General features: G+C 40.8%; 1 protein-coding gene across 1 annotated transcript in view; it reads right to left on the bottom strand.

The window, feature by feature from the left end:
* STT3B (STT3 oligosaccharyltransferase complex catalytic subunit B) overlaps nt 1-23488 on the bottom strand; it is a gene marked incomplete in the record, with an annotated part of 781351 nt that overhangs the window by 218863 nt on the left and 539000 nt on the right. Inside the window, 1 exon segment of the mRNA XM_044066668.1 lies at nt 7562-7749. Within this exon segment, the coding sequence (XP_043922603.1) occupies nt 7562-7749 (188 nt within the window).

The raw sequence follows: 23488 nt of genomic DNA, 5'->3' as shown, positions 1-23488 counted from the left end.
GGCCGTAGTATTTAAGCTGGCACCCAGGAATATTATCTCTTGTGAGGGCACTACTTTTGACTACTTTTCGTTTACTGTGTACCCTAGGCAAATTAGCAACCTTTTTACAAACGCCAGATGCTTTAGAAGAATGTCCTTGCTCTCTGCTTGAATAAGGCAGTCGTCCAGGTATGGATATATTTGAATTCCTTTTTGTCTGCAAAATGCAATTACTGGTGCCAGGCACTTTGTGAAGACCCTGGGCGCAGTAGATAAGCCAAAGGGCAGTGCAAATAATTGGTAATGCACTGAACCAGCTATGAATCTGAGGTATCTTCTGCAATTTTGTCTGATAGGGACATGCAGGTATGCCTCTGAGGTCCAAAGTAACAAGCCAAGCCTTCTTGCCAAGCATGGGAAGAAGCTGCTGTAGTGTCAACATTTTGAATTTCGGAACATCCAGGTAAGTATTTAGAGTAGAAAGGTCTAGTATGGGTCTCCAGGCTTTGTCCTTTCTGGGTACCAGAAAAAGTAGAGTAAAGTCCTTGTCCCTGTTGTGGCACTTTCTGAATAGCTCTCGTGTCCATGAGGGCTGTAATTTGTTTTTGTGCCTCTGCCCATTGATTTTGTGGCAGGTCTGGCATTCCTTTTAGCCTTGGTAGAGTGTGAAAGTGGAACCTGTAACCTTGAGATACAATATTCAGAACCCATGTGTCTTGGGTGATTATATGCCAATTTTGAGAAAAAAGTGCAAGTTTTCCCCCTAAGGGAGCTGTGAAAAGGTAAGTCCTTGGCATTCGAAGGGGGAAGTCATTGGGACGGTTTCCTGTAAGGTTGTGACTTGTCTTCACCTCCTTTTGGGGTTGAAGCACCCCACTGTCGTGGTCTGTTAAGAGCCTTAGGGCTGAGATCTGCCTCTTGGGTGTCTGTATCTGCCTCTCTGTGGTCTGACACTGGAAAGGACCAATTCTTTGAAGGCCAATTTCTGCTAAATCTAGGTGGCTGTACCTCTAAGAAATACTTCACTGTTTGCATAGATTTTGCCTTATCCTCCATTTTCTTTAATACCTCTTCGGCCTTAACACCACATAAAATATCCTGCTGTAAAGAAGCATCCAATAATTTAGCCCTAACATGATTAGGTAAACTCATTACATCAGAGTGACGCCTCCAGGTGCATCTGCAGTTACCTCCTACTGCTCCTCCAGGTGTCAAATATTGCTTGTTCATATTTGCATTAATAATTCCAAAACCATGCCCTGTACAAGGGATCAGAATATTTTATCTTGAAGCATACATGGCAAACACAATTGTATTGATATTTGACCTATTTCAATGAGTATTTGTTAGAATTGTAAGGTGATAACTTTATTTTTTAAAGGCTCAAGCCACGCCCACTAGGAGTTAAAGGTGCACAATCAAAAGTGCTGTACTGGAGGGAAGCATGCCTTTGAATCACAGATCCTGTAACTGCTGCTCTAGAAGAAGCCTCTAATGAATCAAAACCACATTGCAGAGTATGTTTGCCCACTTGTTCAGCTGCATGCAAAAACTCCTGCATTTCCTTATAGTCAGGTTGTTCTGAACTTGTAATCATTTTCTGCTTTAACAGAGACATTAAATATTGTTGGTATTTAAGCATGTGAAACTGGCAATTTAAAGCTCTCACTGATAAAGTTGCAGAAGTGTAAACTTTCTTCCCCCATCTGTCTAATGCTCTACAATCCCTGTCAGAGGAAACTGGATTCTTAGCCGTGGAAGCCTTTACCCCTTTGGGACCCTGGGAAATAGTTTCTGGGTCAGCAACAGGGTTTTTATAAAGAAATTTGAGAGAGTCAGGGACTCTGTAGTACCTGTCTAGCTTGACTGGAGCAGGGGGCAAAGAATCAGGATTTAAACTGGATTCAGACAACACATCATCCACAATATCTAACACTGGTGGAATAGCAAGGGGTCTGTGCTGAGGTAATAAAAGAAAATTTCTGAGCCTTTTCTTGGATTCTGAGTAATCCTGGCCCTCCCAGTAGAAATGCTCCCTCATGGTATGTAAAGTTTCCCCAAAAGAATAATCCTCTGGAAAAGAGGCTGAAGGGACTGATTCTTCAGCATCAGAGTCCTCATAGGGGGGGGTAAAGAGTATCCCTGGTCTGAAGAGGAATCAGAGTAAATGGAAACCTGGTCAGAGGAATCAGTCTGTATCCTGCCTAGGCCTTTTATCAGGAGGGGGATGGGTACCCCCAATCAGAGTAATTAAGTCTTCGGCCATTTTGAGCATCTGTTTTTTAGGCATGGAGGCCTGTCCAGGTGAATGCTGTGCTTGCTTCTTTGTCTTTAATGGAGTTTTAGACTTGGCTGTAGTTTTTATGGTAATCTGTGAAGGTCTGAAAACACCCTCAGAAGCAGATGCCTGCTCAGCGGCTCCGGAGCCATCTGAAGGGTTAGTTTCCGTAGGCCCAACAGCTTGAGTATCCAGAGGCCTAGACATCTCCACTTGGGAGTCAGAGGCGGTCTGTGGCTCTGAGGTAGCGGGCGTCAGGGGCTGCGAAAGCGCCTCACTGAGAACTGGCGACTGGCCTAGAAGAGGCTTCATCATCAGGTTTGGGCCTCGGATGCCTGTCCTTATCCTCGTCTTTGCGTTTTTTGTGTATTCCGGTCGTCGGTTGTTCCGACGGCATGGTATAATTAAACCTTCGCCCAAAGTAATGGCGAGCAAACTCAAACCGACGTTTAATAGTGCGTTTGTTAAATCTAGCACAAAACCGACAACTAGTGATGTCGTGGTCTGGGCCTAGGCATGGAATACAGTAAGAATGAAAATCCTTATGAGGTATTTGCTTCCCACAAGAAATACAATTATTAACTTTTACGGACATCGGTCTGAGGCAAAAAAAAGTTTCCCCAAAGGGGTACTTAGCTTTGTAGAAGACTTCGGTTCTGGATTCGGAATGAAAATCTCAGGAGTCGGCCGACCGGCACTTGCGAACTGCTTTTGCTTCGGGCACCACGTGGCAAGAAAGACTGAAGAAAATGGCGTCTGCTGCATCTTATATACCCCTGGTGCACTGACGTCAGGGAAGAGGCGACAGCAACTGACAACGGACCAAGACTTTGGAACTCGGGCCGACTGTGGGTCGCTTGCTGGCAGGATAACCCAAGTGTAATGACTGCAACAGTGAAAGACTATGAACATCCGCTAAAGAGTATAGGGAAGGAAATATGTAAATCAAATTAAGATAAGGGATAGGCAACTAAACAGTTGTGTTTAAAAACACAACAGTAGCACCATTGTGGGATTGTAGGGAAAAAGCGTCTTTCCTAGTTTAAACATGCAAAGTAGAATACAATTAAAACACAACATAATGAAAATGCACAATATGCAAAATAAAAGGCAATGAAGCAATATAAAACGCAAGAAAGCAATATCAGAAAAACTAACTAACCTTTCCCTCGCAACAGTCTATGGCAGACACTGACAGCTTTTGGAGTAAAGCAAGTAGTGACAGTTACTGTCTTTTGTTTTATGTATTGTATTACACTTTCATTTGTGACAAAGTAGTTAAAGATGTCAGCTTTCCTCTGTGAAATGCATTTACTTACAATAAAGTTGAGGAGAGAGGAAACTGTGGTTCAGAAGTGCATTCAGTCTGCAGTTAAAATAATTTCTTTTTTCTGGTTCCTGCAGGCTTTTCACAAATTAAATAGCAATATGTAACATTCAAAGGCAATGCTCCTTTACAAATAGGTTTCTGCCAGACTAGTTGGCAGAATAAAAAGTATGTACACAGACCTTACGACACAAGCTTACTTACAAGTCCACCAACAGGGCTAAACCACTCCTTTTATCTACAGCGGCTGATCACAAAGGGCATCCCCTCCAGATCCAAAGTCAAGCTTACCCCTCTATACTACCCCAATTATTAGACTCATCACAGAACACAATGCCCCCTTTGTAATGTATCCTACCAGACATAGGCAGTTGGAGACATCCCAGAATTTCCTAACAGAAACAGACCATGGGTCTTAAAGGACTTAGTTGCCAGGGCAGAATGGGGGCTGTGTTCTTGTATGCAATGTCCTACAGACTCTTGGGGTGATCTGTGACTTGCTTTGCAGGCCAAGACCCAATATCTCCACAAACAGCCCAGCAAACACTAGACAGAAATCTGAATCTGCTTCAGCAAGTAAACAAATGGTGGCGGGACAGATTTGTCCCACAACTACCATTTCTCCAGAATAAACTTCCACTCCAGATCAAGGAGTGTAACAATATATTTCTTTATAAAGGAGTTAGACAACTTGATGGGTATTCACAAATTAATTCTCAGCATGACTGTCTATTGCTCTTACAAAAAGGAAATAAAGTCTAAGGGTGGATACTGGCAAGGTGTAAATAGCCACAATGTTCAGTTGTCTATTTTCTGTGATCATTCTTCTTCTTCCAATTAGTAATGTATAAATGAAGCTGGTTTCTCCACCAATGGACTGAACTCCCTTCCCTCACATGGCTATCCTCCAGACTGCCTTCTTTTACATATGTATAACCCCTTTTTCAGACCCAACGATCAAGAATCCAATCTACAATAAAGTACTGGGTTTTAAATACCCCCTTTGTACAGCTATCTCCTCATTAGCTAGAACCTCCTTGCCAGTTTCTGAGTTTGTATCCTTAAAGAGATCATCCACCACTATGCTACATGACCCTTCTGGGCTAACATATTTAAATGGATCAACTACTACTACGCTTCAGTGTGCAAATAAATGCATGTCACAATCTGACAACTGACATAAAACACTAACGCCTACCTACTTGCAGACAGTTAAACACAAGAATTTTATTTGCAGGTGAGTTGCATCTATACATACATTTGTTGGTGCTTCTTACTTTTAAACCATACATTAAACTAAGTAATGCATTCCTAATCTTTCTCCTGCTGCGCTATGGCACACCAGGATAAAGACTGGACTATGACTCACCCACATACAATTAATGGCTCATTTAATTGCCATGCAGTGGAATGTAACAGCAGAGTAGTAAATTCTGGTTCCCCGGGGGTGGGGTGGGGGGTGGGGACGACTACTGGTAGTCGTTCTGCTCAAAGAAAGTGGAGGCTTTCCAAGTGATGTTGCCATAACCAAAATGGTGAAAGCAGCCTTATCATACAGGTGGATGCAATCACAAGGGGGATTCAGTAGGACCTCATGATAACGTTGGTACCCATGTCAGCAACTAAAGGGAAATGTTAAGACTTTAACATCCCATGATGGCTATCTGAATGTAAACCTCCACAAGCAAATGGCTGATGGTCTGTGTGATGGGTGCCTACTCTGGGTCAGAAATCAAGGAGTCTCAATCCTCACCACTGACTCCAGTGAGCAATGATCACGAAGAGCAAAGATGAATTCACACAGTATTTTCAGATGCTGCTCCCTGCAACCAAGCACTCTCCAGACCTGGGGCTGGACTCTCCTTCTCTCTCCAGACGCACATAAAACTCTACACTGACCACTTTGGAGCTCTGTGTCCCTGTTCCCAGTAGCTGCCACACACACACTTGGATATTTGAGTTTCAGATGCACATATACACCTAGGAAAAGCTGGCACAGATTTACTAGCTGTGCCCCTTTCTGTCCAGACTCTGAGGTAATCACCTTGCCACCAGTCAACTACCTTAAGGCCCTTAAAGGTTACCCAATTATACTGTGTACAATTAATACTAATGCAAATGGTAGGGTGTAACTGAAGCAGCAAAGCTTTCAGGAGCAGCCACAGTGTCACTAAAACAAGCATAAGTACTTTCAATATGTTAAAAGTATTCTTTCAAGGACCAGCCACAATGAAAGTTATTAAAATATTTAATGATAAAACAGAAAACAAGAGAATACTGAAAACAAAGTTTCAACCACAAAGATATAAAGAATACAGCTGGATAGTTTCTCACAGATGGAGAAAATACTAAACTATTCTCACTAAATGTTCCTGACTAAAGAATTACTGTTGCCCAACTACTTATTAAAGCAAAGCAAGCCGATGTGTGCAGAGTGTCTTACTACAGCAAGACAGACATCATTCTGGCTTTTGTCTGTGTGGACGTGTGAGATATATATCCTGCCAGAAATCTTTCCAGTCAGGTTCCAAAGTGCTGCTGTGAGAGTTCCAAAGAAACCAGATGTTGGTTAGAGGATGATCATCATCTCTGGTTACCAGACTCTGGTACAATACACACACATACAGCTTTGCTAAAATCTGTGGCAACATCTGGAAGCTGTAACAATTTCAAACTTTCCACCCTTCCAGGGTTATTTAATAAACATACACATTGTGCATACATCCTTTCTGTCCAGCAGGACCTACTGTTGATGCATTTTTAACACAAGTAACTTTACAAACATTTTTAACTCAAACATCTGTACAGATCAGTGATATACTCAAAATTCTTTACAAAACTCCAGTTAGCAATGCTGGCATATGTACACATGTACTGCCCTACTCTCCCTGGCACAGATGGCACTAACGCATATCACAGTCTGCAAAACACGAAGGATAAAAATAACAAAAAATAAAATAAAACAAACACCCAATATGGGAAGCAGCAAATCAAAACCTTCCTGAAGAAATAAGCCCCCCCCAGCATCCTATACAGTCCAACAAGTATCCCCCTGCTTTCACAAATAACTTCTTCTACTACACACAATCTAGACAACACTCCCCCACAACTGGAGTATTATAATCAGGAAATATTTTTAATGGACAAATCCCCAAACACTGCAATGAAATAAAGCTGTTCAGGATTTATAGCTACATGCACTATAAAACTTCAAGATGTTGTGTCAGAATTCTAAATGGCTCCTTTTCTTAGAAGTATATTAACTGACGGTTATTAATGCCAACTAACACAGTTACAGATATACAGCTTCTTCGCAGAGATCAATATCAATAAAGGTGTTAAAGACAGATCAGATGGCATGTGTATTAATGACCGCTGGCTAAAACTGTAAAATGGTAGATGTCGGCTGCAAGGTAGGGTGGTGAATCTTCCCTCCTTCTCTGAGGTACACCAAAATTGGCTCTAGTCACCTGACATGGATCAGATAAGTGTAAAAAGGAAAGTCCCTACAAGGGAGTGTGGGGTCCCCACTCAAAAAATGCTAGCTTCTAAAACAATTCCATTCTGAATACCTCACTCAGAACTGCATTCCACATCTTCTGTGACAGGATGACCAAGACTCCATTAATGCAACTTTTGTCAGTTTTCTAAGAAAGCAGTACTCATTTTGTGCGTTCCAACTGTAGATATTCACCTACTAATTATCCTGGGTTCTTTGTCAGATTCTTGAGGTACAAGGATCTCAGTACTTCTTAAAAACACATCAACCTGTATACTACTTGTAAAGAAAAAAAAATCACTAACCAAACAGAAGCAAGGGTGATTCGCCACACTGTTATTTTTTTAGCGAGAAATGCAATGTTAACTGTTCACTTAGAAACCATAACAATGCTACAGAAACAGGTCACCAAAATGCATATGGCAAAGGAGTGAAACACAAAGCATGCAAGCACATACATTCGTAAGCATTTTCTTACCCATCATGATTGTAGGATGCAAGGACAACACTAGGGCTGGAGTAAGCATTACTTGTCACCCATGTACAGTGAACAGCAAACATCATAAGAAGCATCAGCATTAACATACTGACAATACTCTTGATATTTGGACCAAGCCCTTCTTCTGTTCTCTCTTGTTCAGATACGTGCTTTCTTACTTTGCCAGCCTAGATGCACAAGAAAGTCGTAGTTAAAAACTTCCTTCCAATATGGAAAGTAAAAGCCTATTTAAAATGTCAAAGACAAAGATTCACTGAAGGTTTGTTAAAGACAAGAGATCAATAAAACTGAACTGTCCATGCTGTTTGAGACCTCTCCAGTAACTACTGCTCAAGATGTTGTCATCTTGGAAGAATTATTCTTTGAAAAGCAATGGCAGTGCTTTGCTATTTTACAAAACTCACTGTGTCTTCTCAAAGTAATATGAATTAGCAATTCAAAAGTTGAGTTATCTTTACAAATCCATTAACCAAATATTCTGACAACCAAGACACGCACAATTTTCCTAGTTAAGAAATGAAACAGAATGGATTTATGCATAATGATTACAACATATAAATCAAGATAGTGGCACTGTTACAGTGTTTCTATTTACTTAAGTGTTAGTTAAGGCTCCTGTTAGGCAGGGACATGTTAGTCTGGGGATCTCTGTTAAATAACTATCTGCAACATTAACAGTGTCTTAGCCTTACTAATGACAGCAAGACTTACATTGGACATGTATTTATGAGCAGTAAGGGCTCTTCACAATGTCCAAGTATTCAAAAGAGAGTAAAAGAATGGATATTGTACTTGGCTCTTTGCTATACAAAAAATAGCTTATTCTAGTAGCTACTTTTTCCTTCCATGTTGAAGGCTAAAACAATCCCAGACAGTAGATGTGATCTACACATCACAAACGAGATCTGTGCTGCTACTAAACCTCTTGGAACTTGTGTCCCACAAGACATACAATAATTACCCCAACAAGCACATTAGCATTTAAAGGTAAAAAAAACCCATATTCTAAACCCCCCTTAAAAAAAAAAAAAAAAAGTTATACCAATTTGTATTGCAATTCAGAATGGCGATCTCCATAGAGTATAATTTTGTGATTTTTTTCTGTAGGACATTTCACAGCTATTGTTAACATTCTCCGAATGGTTCCATGCATGGTATGTTGGGATTTATTTATTTTTTTTTATGCATAACACTTGACAGATATTTTTAACTTTACCTGCAATGTACAGAGGACTGTGCCTAACCCTTTAGGAGGAGGAATACCTCTTGTGTGAATAGCCTTCAGGTAGAGATATCAGAGTACTTAAAATTTAAGTGCAAATCAGAAAGTCTAAGAGTAAAAGGTTCCAAAGAAATCTGGAATAGCTTGACCAGTAGAATACAGACTGGAGTTGTCAGCTCTGGGAAGCCCAGTCAGAGGGACAGAACAGAGTCCTGGCGATCTTCAGGACTGACTAGGTAAAAACATGTGCTCTTTCTATGGTTTTACTCAGCACCAAAGGTGCTGCAAATTTTCAGATATCACAGAACCTCAGAATGATACAGAAATGACGAAACAGAACAATTTTGTTTGCAAGTCGCAAGGACGTCTCTGTTTTGAAGACTGCAAACAGAATTTTCACTTGACAACACTGGTCCAGACTTGTACATTACTGATAAATTTATTTCTATAAATAACTCAATGTCAGCTGCCATTATTTACCATACTGGTGGGACCAGTGGGCAACAGTTTTGAGTTTTTACTAACTTCCTGTACCCAACAACCTGTTACTGCCAAGAACCATTCTCCAAGAGAATATTTTTTTTCTTTCCTTCCTTTCTTCTTTATAGAGCAATCTCTGACCAAGCTTTAATGAAAATGCTGCACATCTGCAAGTCAAATGGCATACGTGTCACTCACTCAGAGGACCTTAACATGGTATGTGACATTAACAGAACTTGCTATAGACCGATTTGTCTCAAAGAGGTTGCCCCACCTTTGGAACAAGCTTCCTATTCATCTTAAACAAAACTCCTCAATGGCCCTGTTTAAGTATAATTTGGATTGGATAAGCAACCGGAAATTCACCCTGTGGTTTCAACCTTTGTCCCTCTTGGACATGGGCAATAGGTGCCGATTTTAATGTCTGCTTGAATCAGACACCCTTGGGAACATGGGCTGAACTTGGCAAGGCTTGGAAGGCTGGGGCCATTAGCCTCCTATGATCATGCCGACAGATTGTGGGGCATTTACTTGCACAACAGTTAAGGAATTTACTTATGCTACCTTCAAATGTCCAAAGGCAGTGTCATTACCATTTGAGCTGTAAGAAAGGAGCAATTGTACAGCTGGAATTTTGAGTGAAGGTCCACTGTTTTAAGTAGTTTGGGACAGGACATTAGAACATATTCTTCAGAACACAGCTGTTACTGCTTTAGAGTATGATCTATCAAATCCACACTTTAGGAAGTGTTCAATCCCTACAGTAACCCTGTGGACATCCAGAGTTTATTAGGCAAACAGGGAATAGAAGTGGATTGCCAGACCTTTCTTCTGTATCACACACACATACGTATACCTATGGACAATATTGAGTAGACAGTTCACTTACTGCATGTCTTTGGGAGACAGAAAGAAATTAGTGTAACTGAAGAAAACCCACAAGAACACAGGGAGGACATGCAAACTCTACACAGAAGATACCCCAGCCAAGAATCAAAGTGGAAAACTCTTGTAGAGAGGTGACAATGCTACTCAATGTCACACTGTGCTGCCCAAGGGCATGGTGGCAAAGCTAAGTTTACAGCTATACCTGCAGGTCCAATTCCTCAGAAGCCACTAACTCAACAGGAAAAGCTGAGGGCTTACATAGTGGCATAACACTAGACAGGTAGTCAGGAGGGCTGGGACTGGGCTGACTGAGTTCAGATACTACCTGCACAACTCAAAGGATCCCCCCTCTGTGCCACTATCATGGATGACCATAAACTTATTTCTTGCCTATTCTTGGACCTCTCAAAAGCTTTCGACACTGTCTCACACTCTCTTCTGCTGCACAAAGTGCATAACCTCAACTTCTCCTCTGATACTGTTGCATGGTTCTCCAGCTACCTCACTGATAGATCTCAATCAGTGAGATGATACTCTGCACTCGCCTCCAAGCTCTTCTCAGCTACTCAGACATCATTTAACTTAGTTGAAACATGGCTCTCCAACAACCAGCTCATCCTTGACCCTAAAAAAAACAAAGCTGTTACTCTTCCTAACTAAAAAGTTCAATATTAAACCCTCCTCCTCCATACAGTCCCTCAATAACACTCCTATTCAGGTAGGATCCAGCACTGAGCTCTTAGGCATAACCATCGACTATCGGCCTAAATTTGACTTGCATGTTAATAACTATCAAAAAGTCTCATTCAAAACTAAGGCTCCTTTACCTTAAGAAATTCCTTACCTCTGAAGCAAAGATTACTCTCTCTCACTTACCTTCTGCCCAGTCTAATGTACAATTCTCAAATTCTCACAAATCTTAACTCAGCACTCCTGACCAAACTCAAATCTACCTACAACAAGGTAGCTAGATTTGCTGCCCAACAAATCTACAAATCCCATCACTGTCTCTCTCTAAAACACAAACGGGCTTGAATTACCCCACCAGCCTTCTCTCTCAGCTCCAGATCATCCATTTTATCCTATACCAGCCTTCCTACTGTCCAGCACTATCCCCTCTCATCTCTCATTATCCTCCCTCCAGACCTCTCCTAAGGTCTAACCAAGACCTACTACAAATCTACAAACCCAAGTCTAAATTTGGACGCAACATGTGCAGCTATCACCCCACTATTGCCTGGAATAGGTTCCCACTAGAAATAAGGACCCATGCACATCCTAAATAATTTAAGACAGCCACCAAAGAACACTTTAAAAGTCACTGGTCCTGCCACTGCACTCTTCCTCCTTAAACATCCCTTATTTCCCATACCTTAATCTACTTTCTGCCCTTAACTCACTCTTCTTACTAGCTCTCTAATCTTCCTTGACTACTCTTTCTACTGTTTTCTAAAATCTATTACGCAAATCGCCAAAGAGAAACATTCTATTGTAATTGTCTTGCCTTCATGCAATTACATTATGATAAAACTGGGTTTTTGTAACCACTTACCCCAAAAACTATATTTATCTTAATGACATATTTTCTTTTTGTACATCTTGAAATAGTTATGCTATACTCCTGATTACTAACGCTGTATAACATTGTATTGCTACGTAATGCTGTGTAATAATCCTGTAACATTGCTGTTTAATGCTAATTTATAATGAAAATTGTATAATATATGTTAGAGCTTTTCTCCCTGGGCCTCCGCTGAAAAAGGGCTCTTCAACTCAGACATTCCCAGTCAACAAATGTAAAATAAATACATTATGGACATAAATGGCATAGATTATAACAAAAAGTAAAGAGGTGCCTTCTTGCATGGGCAGGGTCAATGCAAGAGCTCATGTTTCAACTGTAGACTTCTTAAAAGCATAACAGTAAGGTTTCAAGTACCAGAACTAAAACATGTTATTTTGTGGCAAGATCCAGAAAATAATAACAGTAAAGCTACTTTGAATTAAACGCTAGTAAGTGACAGATTTAAACACAGATTTAAGTGGCATGTCAGGTGAGCTCATTAGATACACAAGGTATTATACGTGTTGAAAAGATAATGTGTTATGAAACTCTATACAACAGGGAATCACCTAAGCTAAGCAGGGGTCTAAACCAGAGGAGATATTCATCAACAGTGTGCATTTTAAACATGGGTAATGGGACACACACGGAACAAGTTCTGTGTTAACATTAGCAATGAAAACAGGTCTGATCTAAATAGTAAAACTTAACATAATTTACCAAGAATCTACAAGAGGTGTTGAAACAGATGCCCGAGTAGGGAAAGCTGTGTTTTGTTATTATGCCACTACTATGCTTAGTAAATGTTTAGCAACAGACAAAAAAGTTACAGGGACTACCAGACTTCAATGAGGGCGGCATACATGCAAGAAAAATACCTTGCCCCCCAAATAGCTACAGAGGTTAAACGCATTCACAGAGATAAACTGCAGTCCAATTAGAAGCTTGGGAAGTTTATACTTCTTGTGACTGCACCTTACCTCACCCATGATTATGATTACGGACAGATTCCCCCTATTTTAAAGTTACGAATGTGGTGGAAGGTGAAGGTATTCTTAAACATCTCAAGTCACAGCTTAAGGGGCAACAGTCTCAGAAAATAAAGCCGAGGGGAGGGCCACAGCTTCCATGGCAACGCAGAAGGTGGGTATGCGTTAGGAATAATGTTAACAAGTCCCCATGAAATAAAAGTACGAGTGAGCACATGCCAACAGAAAAACCCCATAGCCTCTCAGGCTATTAAGGGAGGGCCAACAATAAGAACTACAGTCACAAAGGGACTAAAGCAGGTGCAGTATATCACAGCACAGAGAAAGATGTGACCTATGAATTATCTCTGTACTCCACACGCAGAGCCTAGATGACAGTCCTGGGAGGGAAGGTCCCTTGAGGAAAAAAATAATATAGAAGTAGTCAGACAAGAACGGTGTTTTCCACTCCCCAGACATGGAGCATAATGAAAAGGAAGACCAGGGAGATTACTGGTGGCAGTTGCCATTCCAGTGAGATAAATGGGATACAGAGGCCACAGTCAGTTTTATTGGAGAAGAGGCAGAGATTTCTATTATTTGGGAGTTCACTGCAAAGGAAATCACCCAGTTAACTGATCTGAAGGTGAGCAAGCTGAACTTGAAGGACAAATGGCAGTATAAGACTCCAAGCAGAGCCAGGAACAACATACCCAGGGTGAAAACAGAACCCATGAGCTTCCACTACTCTATCCTTCCAGTAAAGGCCAAAAAAAAAAATGTAAAGCTAACAAGCACAGTGGCATTAGCAACTCAAAAGGCAGTGCATAACAGAAGTCAGAAAGCAGGAATTTCACAGAGCTGGTATAGGTTTTAGTTCCATTTGATGAAAATTTTTTTAGCGAAATGAAAAGGACACTGAAGTCATACAGTGAGTGAAGTGAACTACAAAATTATCTGCTGTGCCTGCATTTTAAGGAGCTAGTGATGAAACTGGTGGATACCTACTGAAATGCTGGGACGCAAAATGCTGAGACAACATGCCGAAAAGACTGAGCAAATATCAAACATATCTCTTCTCCTTTAAACTTTTTTTTTTTTGTAGGGGAACAAGCCTTCCAGCACACCCCAATGTAGGGACAAACCCTTCACACCTCCAAACTTACATACACCAACTTCAAGACTGCCAAACCTCAGATAAAGGACATACGAACATAACAAATATGCATTTCTCAGAATATTCCAAGTATGAGGTTGACACACTCTCGGCAAGTCAGTCTCCACATTAATGGACTTGTTCAAGAGGGTCCCAATATTTCAAACTGTTACTGAAATTGGCATATAGCCATGTCTTGAGAGGGCATCTGTATTTGGACAAAACTAAAGCCCAAATTCTAAGCCAGATTCTACTTAGGATAAGGACAGAACCTTTTGTGCAAGTGGTCCAAGGGCAAAAAGTCAGCACCCAATCATGGCTTCTTTACGAATCCACTGATAACCACACTCATCATAAAACCTCCTTTTGAAATTATTGCTGGTCCCTCAAGTCAAGTAATGGGTACTAGTATATTTTCATCTTGCCAAATTACACAACCAAATATCAAGCAATAATCTCTCTAAAAGGTTATATCTAAACGACTGCAAAGGAACCAGTCCTGCCGTCCCCTGTAGCTGGCAAACCAATGAAAATACTCAGACCAAGGAACCTTTTTATATTAGAGATTATACACCAGCTCTACCAAAATTTCAAACTGAAGCAACGCGGAACTTTCATGCATCAACCTGAGACTAATGGCCTCATAGAATGATTTAACAGGACATTGAAGCCCATCTTGAGAAAAGCAACAGAGGACAGCAACTTTTGAGATCAATTTTTGCTTTAACTTATGTTTGTGATCCCACAGGTTCTCTAAGCTTCAACAAGATTCAGTTTCTTTGAACTTCGTTATAGGAGAGCTTCAACAAGATTCAGTTTCTTTGAACTTCGTTATAGGAGACATACCAGACGAACAACTAGATATTGCTAAGGAGATGTGGGAAGAGGAAGAGACTTGGAACACTACACTTCCCTTACAGTAATTCTAACAGTCTGTGAACACACAGGCATTAACAACTCAAAAGGGAGTGCATAATAGTGAAGTCAGAAAGCAGGAATTTCAATTAGGTCTGGTATAAGCTTTAGTTCCATTTGCTGTAAATTTTCTTAGCCAAGTGAAACTAACCCTTTGAGGTCATAGAAAGACTGAGTGAAGTGAACTACAGAGAAAAATAAGTAAAAGAGAGCAGAAACAAACATTATATAAATGTCCTATGGCCACTGAAAAATTTAGTAGAGCTAACTCCAAGTTTGGCAACAGAGACTACACTGCAGAATAGACATAAGGGTTGTTTGTCCATACCTGCGGTAATAGTACAGGAGACCTTGTCAAAATCACAAAAAATGAGATAAAGGAGTTTCTACTCCACAATAAAAAGGTATTCTCTGAACTTCCAAGAACCGCCATTATAAATATGTACCACAAAGACAAATTTGGAAGTAAAGTCAAACTTAAGCCCTACCAGATAGCAAAGTCTCAGAGATGGGCAGTTCAGGAAGACGTGAAGAAAATGCTAAAGCTAGGATTCACTCAGGAATCTAATAGGGTATGGAACAACCCTACAGTTTTAGTGACCAAGCCTTAAAGGAAAGAAAGTACAGTTAAGGACTTACCATAACATTAGATGCCCAACTGAACACTGCCGGATTATGACTAACCATTGGGGATATTCTGCTAGGTACAGCCATACTTCCAATGTTTGAACACACGAGTGCAAAGGCTACAAGGTACATAATGGATGCATGAGCATGGATTATTTCAGGAATTTCTTGTCCTAGACCCAAAGCCAGGAAAGTAATTAAAGGCAAGAGGACACAAAAGAAAATGTAAATAAAAATAAGAGGAAAAATAATACAGCCTCAGACTAAGCAGAAAAAGGGGAAGTGGGAAGCACCTGACAGAATTAAGATAAAACCACTTGATAAGGGACCTTTTTTTTTTTCTTGGGCACCAAACAGAAAATCTCTTCCATTTAGAAACCTAAGCTGTCTGGTAGCATGCTTCATAGCCTCCTGTAACACCTATAGTGTGTACTCTGAAAATTGGTGATTAAAAGGGATTAAAATGTGATAATCCTCAGGTTAAGACTAAGTCTGGAGATTTGGATGAATTAGAGCGCCCTTTTGCTGAGTGAGCAAGATCATTCTGTGAGGTAATTTGTGGTGACTGCCATGGACCAGAAAGGAATAACCAGCAAGACTTTCTGGTCTGTCATGTATAACTTTCAGGAGAATCTTAAGACTCGGAAGAAGGGAACAGAAGGCATTAAGGACTCTCCCCTTACACAAAAATGACATGATGGCCTTTCTCCAAGTTTCTAGTCATGGAATCCTTAAGCGTTTTGACTGTAGTAAAGCTATGCGGATCACTGACTGGCAATCTGCAGAAGATCTCACTGTTAAACACCCATTTCAGATTACCTGCCTAGGATCTGCTCAACTTCCATCATTGAATTGTTCTGAGGGGGAATGTAAACTAAACTACTTGAAAGACTCTGCTGTACAGCTATGCCCCAAGCAGTCTTTGCCAACCTGTAAAAGCAGTATGATCATGTCCTGCATTGCTTAAGTACCACATAAGGGGTTGGGAGGGTGGCCTAATGGTTAAGGTGTTTGCCTTACAAACACGAGGTGCAGGGTTTGGGTCTCCCAAGGGATAACTGGCTAAGCTTAAAATGGCTCACATGGGCAGTTAGCTTAGTACTATCTATGAATCTATGAACCTATAACTGATGCTGTCTGTAAATATCCAAAGAGTGTCTGCAGAAGTGATGCAGGGACTGCAAAGCTAGGATCAATGCTTTTATTTCACTGATATTTACGTGGTTCTTCCAGGACCACACATCCTGGACCTTTAAATTCATGGAACAGGCCCCACAGCTAAGTCCGATGAATATGTGTGATGAATATGTAAACAGATCTTGGTAAAAGGAAATTAGAAATGGCATCCTTTTGTTGAGAACTATCCCTGTGATCCATCAAATAAACACCCGTTTGATGAATGGCAGGAGATGAATTGGTAAGCTCACAGGGTAACAATGCTATATTCAGACTGATCTGAGATACCACTGAATCTCTCCTCACGTGGAGATTTGCTCAAGAAATCATAAGAGTGGAGGCGATAAATCCACGGGCTCTCAAGATCTCTTTTGCTGAGATAACATCCAATGGAATAAGGGACTGAAAGAATTTTAATACATTTTACTGAGGAAAAAAGAGGTAATTGACAACAAATTTAAACCAAAAACATCACTTTTTGGAAGGGAAACAAGAGTGGATTTTTTTTCTGTTTAGGTGAATCTCAGTGTGTGTGTGTGTGTGTGTGTGTGTGTGTGTGGGGGGGGGGGGCAGAAGTAGGTTCATTGTAATGTGGAGATCTAGTAGGCGCTTCTCACTTCTAGGAGTGAGTCTTCCAAGTACAGGAAATTTTAAATTCCCTGAAGTATAAAGGAAGCAACAACTGGAGCAAGGTATTTTGTGAAAACTCAAGGCATCGTACACAGCCCAAAGGGCAAAGCACAGAATTGAAAATGATACTGCAAAGCAGCGAATCTTAAATCCTTGTGTGATCTGCATATGGACTGGAATATTTATTTTTTTATCCATTTATCCTTTGTTGATCAGGGTAGCCCCACTAATCTAGTGATCTTATTTCTGGCGAAACCTGAGGCTGTATTTTATACTAATAGGTGATATTTGACAAGTGCATCTGGGAATGTCCCCTAATCTTTGCAGTAGGGGGAAGATATTGTGTGTTACACATCTCGTCTTCCTGTTGCCTGTCCAGGTGCTGAGGCAGCCAGGAGGAACAGGGAGAAACATGGCTGCTGGGAACCAAAGCAATTTGGAAGTTAAATGTGTTGAAAATGAAGAAAAAATGGTAGAATCACTACCAGAAATGTTTTCATGTGATGTGGGAGCAGAGAAACCATTGTCGTTGATGGTGAAGTCATCAGAAGGGAGATGGTGCCAAATGCAGTGGTGGAGATGAATTAAAAAGAAAATTTCCAGATAAACCTGTTTGAAAAGGCAGAAACAGCAGAAAAACGCATTATTTCAACCGTCCAGTTGTGAGAGTTGCGGGATGCACATCTGGAGGAGTTAGATAACCAGAGTGAGCCAGAAAGTGGAACTGCTGTATTTTGGGAGTGACATTATGGGAAAAAAAGAACAGGGAGAAAGAGAAGGAAAAACTACAGAAGGTTGCAGAAAAAAAATTCTATGCTCAAACAATCGAAGGAGCTAAGAAAAAGACAGCGATGAAAAAGTACATAAAAATATGTTGTTTGGGTAAGCAGTAAAAAAGAAAAAGGTCTGGACAGATACGAGATATGGGGCAATGTTACTGCACCTCTGGGAGTAAAAGCTAAAGAGGTTAAAAGCTTTCGTTTTAATTAAAGAAACTTTTTGTGCCTTATTTTTTTGAAACTGGTCAGGCCTATGAAAAAAATGTAAGCAGATTTTTTTATGGTCAGAATATATTGTGCTAGCCTTTTTCAGGCAATCAAGCAAACAAACAAAAAGAATCTTGATTCAGTTTAGAACTGAAGTGGGAGCAAAAGAAGTGAAAGAATATTTGTTGACAATATGTAAAGAAGTGGTGGACACCACTAAAATCTATGATGAAAAAGGATTATGGACTGGGTGTTGAGAATGTGGAACAATTTTAAAAATGAAAAGTGTCAATGTGATGCACATACCTAGTACTATTAATGTGCATGGCAATAGATGTTTTATGAGTTACAGAGGACAACCAAAGACTTATCTTTGTGGAAAAAGTGATCATTTAATTAATGAATTTGACTAAAAAAGATGTTATGTGGTCAGACAGGCCATAATGCAAAGAAAGGTGAAGTCAAATTTAAGAAATGTGGTAACACAGGACATTCATGGTTAGAATGGGAGGTAGAAATACAAAAAAAAAAATGAAAGAACGAAAATGAAAATGAAATTATACATAAAATGAGAGTTAAACATTGAAATGGTATTTAAATTTAAAGGGAAAGAAAAATGAAACAAGAGAAGAAGGGTCAGGTTGGCATATAGTAAAACACAAGAAAAATTCAATAGGAAAGAGTTGGGGAAAGAAAATATCAGCGTTGAATGTGAACAGTATGAAGAATATTAAGAGGAAACTTAGTATTTTACAATGGTGTGCTGCAGTAGATGCTCAAGTAACAGTGTTAGAAGATATTAGCATGTTAAAGGAAGAAGAAAGGGTGCAAACAGAAAAACGTTGGCATGGTACTGTTATTTGGAATATAGGCAAAGAAACATGTTCAGGTGTATGTACACTATGCCAAGAAAATATAAAAATATTAGACATTACAACAGTAGAACTGGGCTGAATAACAGCAGTAGACAAGATAGAAAAATATGTATATAGACAAATAGCTTTATGCATATGTGACAATTTATTTATTTTTTTTAAAGTATGCTTAATTATGCCCGTGTAACATGGACATAATAATGACAGGTGACTACTTGTAATTTGAGAAATAAAAATAGTTATGATGTTAAAATGGTTGCTGAAATTATGAAAAGTGGAAAATTAAAAATATGGTAAATAAACACAGGACTTTCAAGAGAAATTAAATGAAGACGAACTTTTATGTCAGATGATCTAAAAATTACACAAAAAGGGGTTAAATATAATGGGTTCTCTGATCATGTGGTGATTTGGATACGAATTCATGAAAATGAGGAAAATATTAAAATAAGAAAAGGCGTAAAGAGTAAATGAAAAAGTTACTCAGGAAAAAGAAAAGAAATTACAGAATCATGGCAATAACATTAGTATGACAGATTTTTAGAAAAATTGGACAATATGGTGGATTAATTAAAAAAGAAATACAAAAAAGTATTTTTTACAATGTATAGAAAAGCAAAAAAGAAATTGGAATATAAAATATTAAGTTAAAAAATATTTAAATACTCGATAGAGATGAAAAAATAGTTTGACGAAAAAGAAAAATTAGAGAGAAGAAATAACGGTAACGTTAATTGTTATAAGCAAAAATATTTCTTACAAGGAAAAAAAGAAGCAGCAGCACCATACTTATGTAAGACAGTAAAAGAAGGAAAGATAAGAAAATTAAAAAATATATAGGGAAACAAGTTAAAAAATGAAGAAATCTATGAATTAAAGAATATGTATTAGATTTATATAGCAAAAATGTTAACACAGAACAAATTTATAATGGTGAAAATGTAAATAAGGAAGATAATGAATATTTAGAGAGAAAAATAAATAAAAAGGAGTTGAATGTGATCTTGAAAAATATTAACATTAATTCAGCTACAGGTTTGGATGGAATTGAATCTAGTATGCATAGAGAAATGTATGACTGGCAAAAAATGGAGTTTATAGAAGTAATGAAAGAAATTTGCACAGGTGTGCTAAAATTTACATTAAGGAAAGGAGATAAAGATGAAATAAAACACTGGGAGACCAATTACACTGAATAGCTCAGATTATAAAATTTTCATGAGAATAGTAACTAAAAGACTGCAATATAAATAGAAATATTACATTATCAGAATTTGTTTGGGAGAAAAGGAAAGGGGAGTAGAGACCCATTGTGGATAATAAGGTAAGTAATTGATGATGATAAAGTGGAAACAAAAAACATGATAGGTGATGTCAGTAATGTACATGTTAATATCCTGTATAAAGCATTACGGGTGATTTTACAAGCATACAACATAAGTGAAAAAATATTCAATTAAATACATGAAAAGAATTATGTGAAACTGAATGTAAATGGTTGGACTGGGGAAGATTTGAAAATAGAGTGTGGTATAAAACAGGGATGTCCTGAAATCAGTAATGACCTTTGCTATAATCATGAATAGAAGAGAGGATATAGAAAGAGAGGATATAGAATGGAGGAGATACAGTTACCAAAAATGTACACTTACACTGATGACACTGTAGTAATTGCAAAAAATACAGTCTGGATGGAAAAAATTAACTGACAGGTTCAGGGTAGATATGTCCAGAATGGCCTTAAATCCCCAGTTTTCTTTGGCGCCAAAAAGAATCTGGAGTAGATGCCCGATCCAGACTGATCTGGGGGACAGGTTCGATGGCTCGTTTCTCTAGCAGCTTGAAAATTTCTATGCTGCTGCCTCCCTTTGCGTTGGCGGTACATCCGGGAGGTCTTTGGGAAGTTTGGGAGGAACCACCAAAGGGACTGAGTATCCTCTGGATATGATCTGAAGCACCCAGCGGTCTGATGTTACGGACTCCCATGCAGCCAGGTGCAACAACAGTCAACCCCCCCAACTGCCTCCAGGGTAGAGCAGTCGGGCAGCCCTTCAGGGTTGCTGCCCGGGCCTGTCCGAGAATGGTTCTAGAGACCCAAAATTCTTCGGATCCCCTATGCCTCTGGGCAAGCGTCTATCCTGTTCCCCTCTGCCTCTGGGGGAAGAAGAGCCCTGAGTGTTCTGGGAATACTGAGACTTCCAGAACCACATCTTCTTTTGCCCTCACTGATTCCAGGAAAAGGATCTTTGAGGGTTCGAGAAGCCGATCCCGACGGCAGACAGCGTCTTCCCCATCTTTCTCACTCTGGACCAAAATCTGATGGTCTTACCAAAAAGGGTAGGGCAGTCATAAGGGGCATTGGCAAAGGATGCCTTGAAAAGTTTCGAAAACTGAATCTGAGCCAGGCGCTGCGCCTCATGGACACGCCGGACCTAGCTTCCCTAGTCGCTCCTTCAGTATCATGTGAAAGGAGTCGCATTGACGTATAGGAAACTGGTTTTAAAGTGGCCATCCTCACAGAGAACATGTCTGTCCTCCTGCGACATGGACTTGGGGGGAGACTCAGACAGTTCCTTGAACAAGTAGAGCTACAGTCTGGTAACGTGGGCCAGACAGTTCAGTGCCCTGATGGAAAAAGTTGCAGATGCATAAACCCGCTTCCCTAAGCGGTCCATCATCCTAGACTTTCTATCAGGGGGGATGAAACGAGGAACTCTCCTGGGCTACTTCCTTTTTAGTGGCCATTGCTACCACCATAGGGTCTACAGGGGAGCCTCTGTTCCATGCTGGTCTATCTGATGGTGGATTTGGGATTTTGTATTTACGTTTCGGGATTGGTTCCACGGTGTACAGCTCCTTCCAGGCCCGCGAGGTGACCAGGCCCACCAATGGATATGCGGGAGGTGACACCCAGGAAGTAGATGGCCCTGTGCCAAAAGCCTCCAGGAACATGGATTCGTCAGAGGAAGGTTTGTGGGTGGACCAACCCTCCCTGCTGGCGTAAGATTTCCATGAGGTCTCCAAAGGAGAGATGATCTGGGAGAACCTTCCCCATCATCCAAATCAGTGTCCTCGGTGAGGGACTCAGGGGACTCCAAGTGCCTCCTCTTACACGTATGCTTGCAGTGAGCTCTCTGGGGGGAACTCGCAAGCCACTTGTTCCTCAGGGGGAACTGCCTGGGGCTCCTTGAGCACGGGCTGCCCCTATGGTAAAATGATGGGATTCGTAGACAGAGCCGAGGGAGTCAGGGCGGAGTCCTAGGAAATAATCAAGGGTCTCGATCTAGTGGAGAAAACCCTTTCTACCATGAATGCCGAGGAAGAACGAGCCTCCTGGGCCACCATTAAGGAAACCGCTCTCCCCGAATCAAAAGCGAGAATTAGAGCCGGGCCCAAAGTGGCCGGAGCTCCGAGGGGGGAACTTGGCCCAACAACATCGGAGCCGATGGAAAAAGTTCCGCTCCCTCAGATCCAACCGCCAGGTGCCAGCTCTGAGAGCCACTCAGAACAGACACGCTCCAGGCAGTTGCCAGCGATGAGACAGGTACTGTTGGCACAGACCCCCTGACTAAGGCCATCCTCGGATCCAAGTACTCCGAACCCAGTGGACGGATCGGAGAAGGAGAAATTGGCGTGAAGAAAGAAAGTGAGCTCCCACTCCAGAGGAAGAAGGGGCTGGCAAGACTCCCATCTGGATCTGATTACAAATGAACCTCATCATTTTACCCATGTCGACTTCAGATAAGCTTCGGGTGGGTAGACCTCGACGAGGCCACAGACTCCGACCTGGCGGGTCAAGAAACCAAGGTCCTAGATGGTGGTCGTGGCTCCTCCGAGGAAAATCTCGGAGATGGGAGCCATGGGGAGTCACAGATCCTAGACGGACTCTTAGCGGGAGTAGAAGCAGAAAGGTCCGGGGACCTTTTACGTTTTTCTGGCCTGTGCTCTCACTCCTCTCTGCCTCTTCTGCACTCCACATCCACAGGCTTAGAAACAGGAATAGAGTCCCAGCCTGGGAGGGAGGAGAAGCAAAGACAAGAGGAAGGAGAGGCGGCCACAGTAACCGCTGAGAACAAAGCAGTGGAAGAGGCAGCCGCCTCAATAGTGGGTAGAAGGCCTTTCAAGGCCACCTTAGCCCGTCTATCCTTAATAGCACTCTGGTTAAAACCTGCGCAATTGGAACAGTCTGTACTCAAATGTGCTACACCCAAGCACATAACGCAAAGAATGTGGCCATCGGCTGGTGACAATTTGTGGCCACACTCAGTGCACCTCAAATACTGGCTTGGAGTCAGCCATGTCTTTACAAAATAAAACAGCACACACAACAAGAGAAGGAAAAGCAAACTATTTTCTAGTTGGACCCACTCACCACACGCTCAAAAGGCATTTTTTACAAACGCCAGATGCTTTAGAAGA

Source organism: Protopterus annectens, chromosome 3.part1 (genome assembly GCF_019279795.1).
Source record: "Protopterus annectens isolate FY-2018-M chromosome 3.part1, PAN1.0, whole genome shotgun sequence".
Classification (NCBI taxonomy): Eukaryota; Metazoa; Chordata; order Ceratodontiformes; family Protopteridae; genus Protopterus; species Protopterus annectens.
Note: the sequence above shows the minus strand (reverse complement) of the source record. Positions and strands in the feature narration are given on the sequence as shown.